Source organism: Trichoplusia ni (assembly GCF_003590095.1).
Source record: "Trichoplusia ni isolate ovarian cell line Hi5 chromosome 25 unlocalized genomic scaffold, tn1 tig00001091_group24, whole genome shotgun sequence".
Classification (NCBI taxonomy): domain Eukaryota; kingdom Metazoa; phylum Arthropoda; class Insecta; order Lepidoptera; family Noctuidae; genus Trichoplusia; species Trichoplusia ni.
The window spans coordinates 19968-22350 of NW_020799902.1; the positions used below are offsets into that span (position 1 = coordinate 19968).

The window sequence follows — 2383 nt, forward strand, 5'->3', positions numbered from 1 at the left end:
TGTCTTCCAGGACAAGCATTTTGGTGAACCACGAACGTAAGTTCTAATTCTCAGAGGGTGTTTTTGTATATAGCTTGAGAACTTTTGGAGTATTTGAAGGATTGACAGTCATATTTTATTTTATTTTTAGAACGTTTTAGAACATTTAATCCCATTTTTTCTTACTGTCATTAACATATTCACGGTTTAATTTGTACGAAATAAAGGCGATGACAAGTGTTTGTGCCCTCGTCAGGATTAGTGGTCACCTCCTACTCCTGCTCATACTGGAACACTTTACTTTCTAATCCAGGTGTATAAATAACGTACCGGTTGTGGAGTAACGAAAAAATGCCTTTAACTGCTAATAATAATAATAAATTGAAGACAAGTAGAGGCATATAATTACAGCAGACATATTTAAAATCAACCAATTCATATAAAAAGACAATATCGTTACTAAGAGCAAAATAACTAAAATGCAAAAGCGACACAAAATAGTTGCAAGAAACTTAGTATAATTAAACAAAAGTACCCAGAACCGACTATAAGCTCAAAGTAATTGCCTTAAGAAGTGTTTACTCGAGTGCATCGATTTTAATAAGTAAGTAAAGGAAGCTTAAGCGAAAAGAAAATTAATTAATAGTACGCGGAGAGAGCTGTGCCTGTACAACTAACACTTAACGTCGAGCTGTCGCAATAGAAGAAGCGAGATGGCACGATGCACTGCGCATAGGCACGTCTCGATTTCTCTACAGCAAAATTTAGGCTTTGAGACTTTAAGAGCGTAAGCGCGCAGGTCGGTAACAAGGGCAATAATCCCCGGATGGATCCATGGTTTCATATGATCCGCTGGCTAACGAGAAGAACTAACGACTCAACGAGGTTATGAAACTGTCTGCGTAAAGCTGACTTGGTCGTTCGGTTTAGTGTAAACCTGCATTCACGGCTTAACAATAATGTAATTAAAAATTCATTTCCGAGTGGGGTTGAAGAGTAAATGTAGATAAAATGGTTTATAAAGATGACAATACTGTGAATGCTAATATAATCAAATACAGGTATATCTGCCAAAGATTTGCTAGAGGATAAAAGAAAGAGCTTTTAAAGAGTAAACACGAAAATTTGTAATGTAATGTTTTTTTATGCAAAATAAAGGATAATATTCAATAAAGAAAAAAAATCGTACAATAACACAAAATTAAAAACGTTTTATTATTATTTATACATAATCCTGTGGGTCATTTTAAATATCCTAACAGTTTTTTCCCTAAGCTTTTATCAAATTCAAAATCCAATGGAGTGACGTCGCGACAGCTGAAAATTTAAAATTCCCGTATTCATGTGTTTTAAGGTCTGACGCGCCTGAGTATGTGGCTATGATGCCAGAGCGGTGGAGTACCGGTCCGCCGACACTCTCCCCTGCCGCTGCGCTCGACTGCCAGCACCGACTCGCACCACATATATACTTAACACACTTTGTCACCACAACATCAAACATCAGTAATGGCCGCCTTGTTACGCCAAATTCCAACGGATACCCAAACACTTCTACGGCGTGCCCGATCATCGCCATCGGCTCCATCGCACTGAGCCGCGCGTACTCCTTCAGTTCAATTTCTTCCGTTTTCAATAATGCCATATTGTACTCAAAGGTTAAGTAATAATTTGGAATAAATCTGAAATTAGGATGTATGTTTATGGATAATATCTTGCTTATTTTCTCTGTCGCGGTCTCAGTGATGTTGGGGGAATAGTCGATGACGTAGACGATGGGTTTGGATGGATGGGCCAGGTTCGCCCCGGAGATGCAGATGGCCGCAGTCAGGGCCCAGGTGGGAGTCAGCACCGTGACTGTGCACGAGGTGCTGAAGGCATGGGGCTCGTCTATATCTGGGAATTGGAAAGCTAGTTTTACTATGTACGGATAATTTTCCGTATCAACTTCTTTGAAACCAGTTCTTAACTTAGGAACCCAACAATCGGTTTCTACAAATAAAAATATGAAAATACAAAATCCTATGCAATACATCTTACATTTGTGTGGTTTTTAGCTCACTATTAAATTTTATGGTCGATATTTGTAATAAAAGAAACTTAGTTTACTGATAATAAAATAAAATTACTAGTAAACGTTATCAGTTCGCCATACAGAAAAACGCAACTTGAATATGGTAAAATCAACTTACCTAAGTATCTGTTGCATAAAACATTAAACTAACCATATTCAATATTTCATTTAATCTATACTTCTATATCTATACTTATATATAAAACTGAAGAGTTTGTTTGTTTGAACGCGCTAATCTCAGAAACTACTGGTCCGAACTGAAAAAATATTTTTGTGTTGAATAGACCATTCATCGAGGAAGGCTTTAGGCTATAAACCATCACGCTGCAACTA

General features: G+C 37.3%; 1 protein-coding gene across 1 annotated transcript; it reads right to left on the reverse strand.

Annotated features, from left to right (window-relative positions):
* Positions 1 to 1249: 1249 nt before the first annotated feature.
* On the reverse strand, positions 1250 to 2011 carry LOC113506789. Its single transcript, XM_026889629.1, has one exon. It carries the CDS (start codon positions 2009 to 2011, stop codon positions 1250 to 1252), a length of 762 nt encoding a protein of 253 aa, XP_026745430.1.
* Positions 2012 to 2383: the final 372 nt, after the last annotated feature.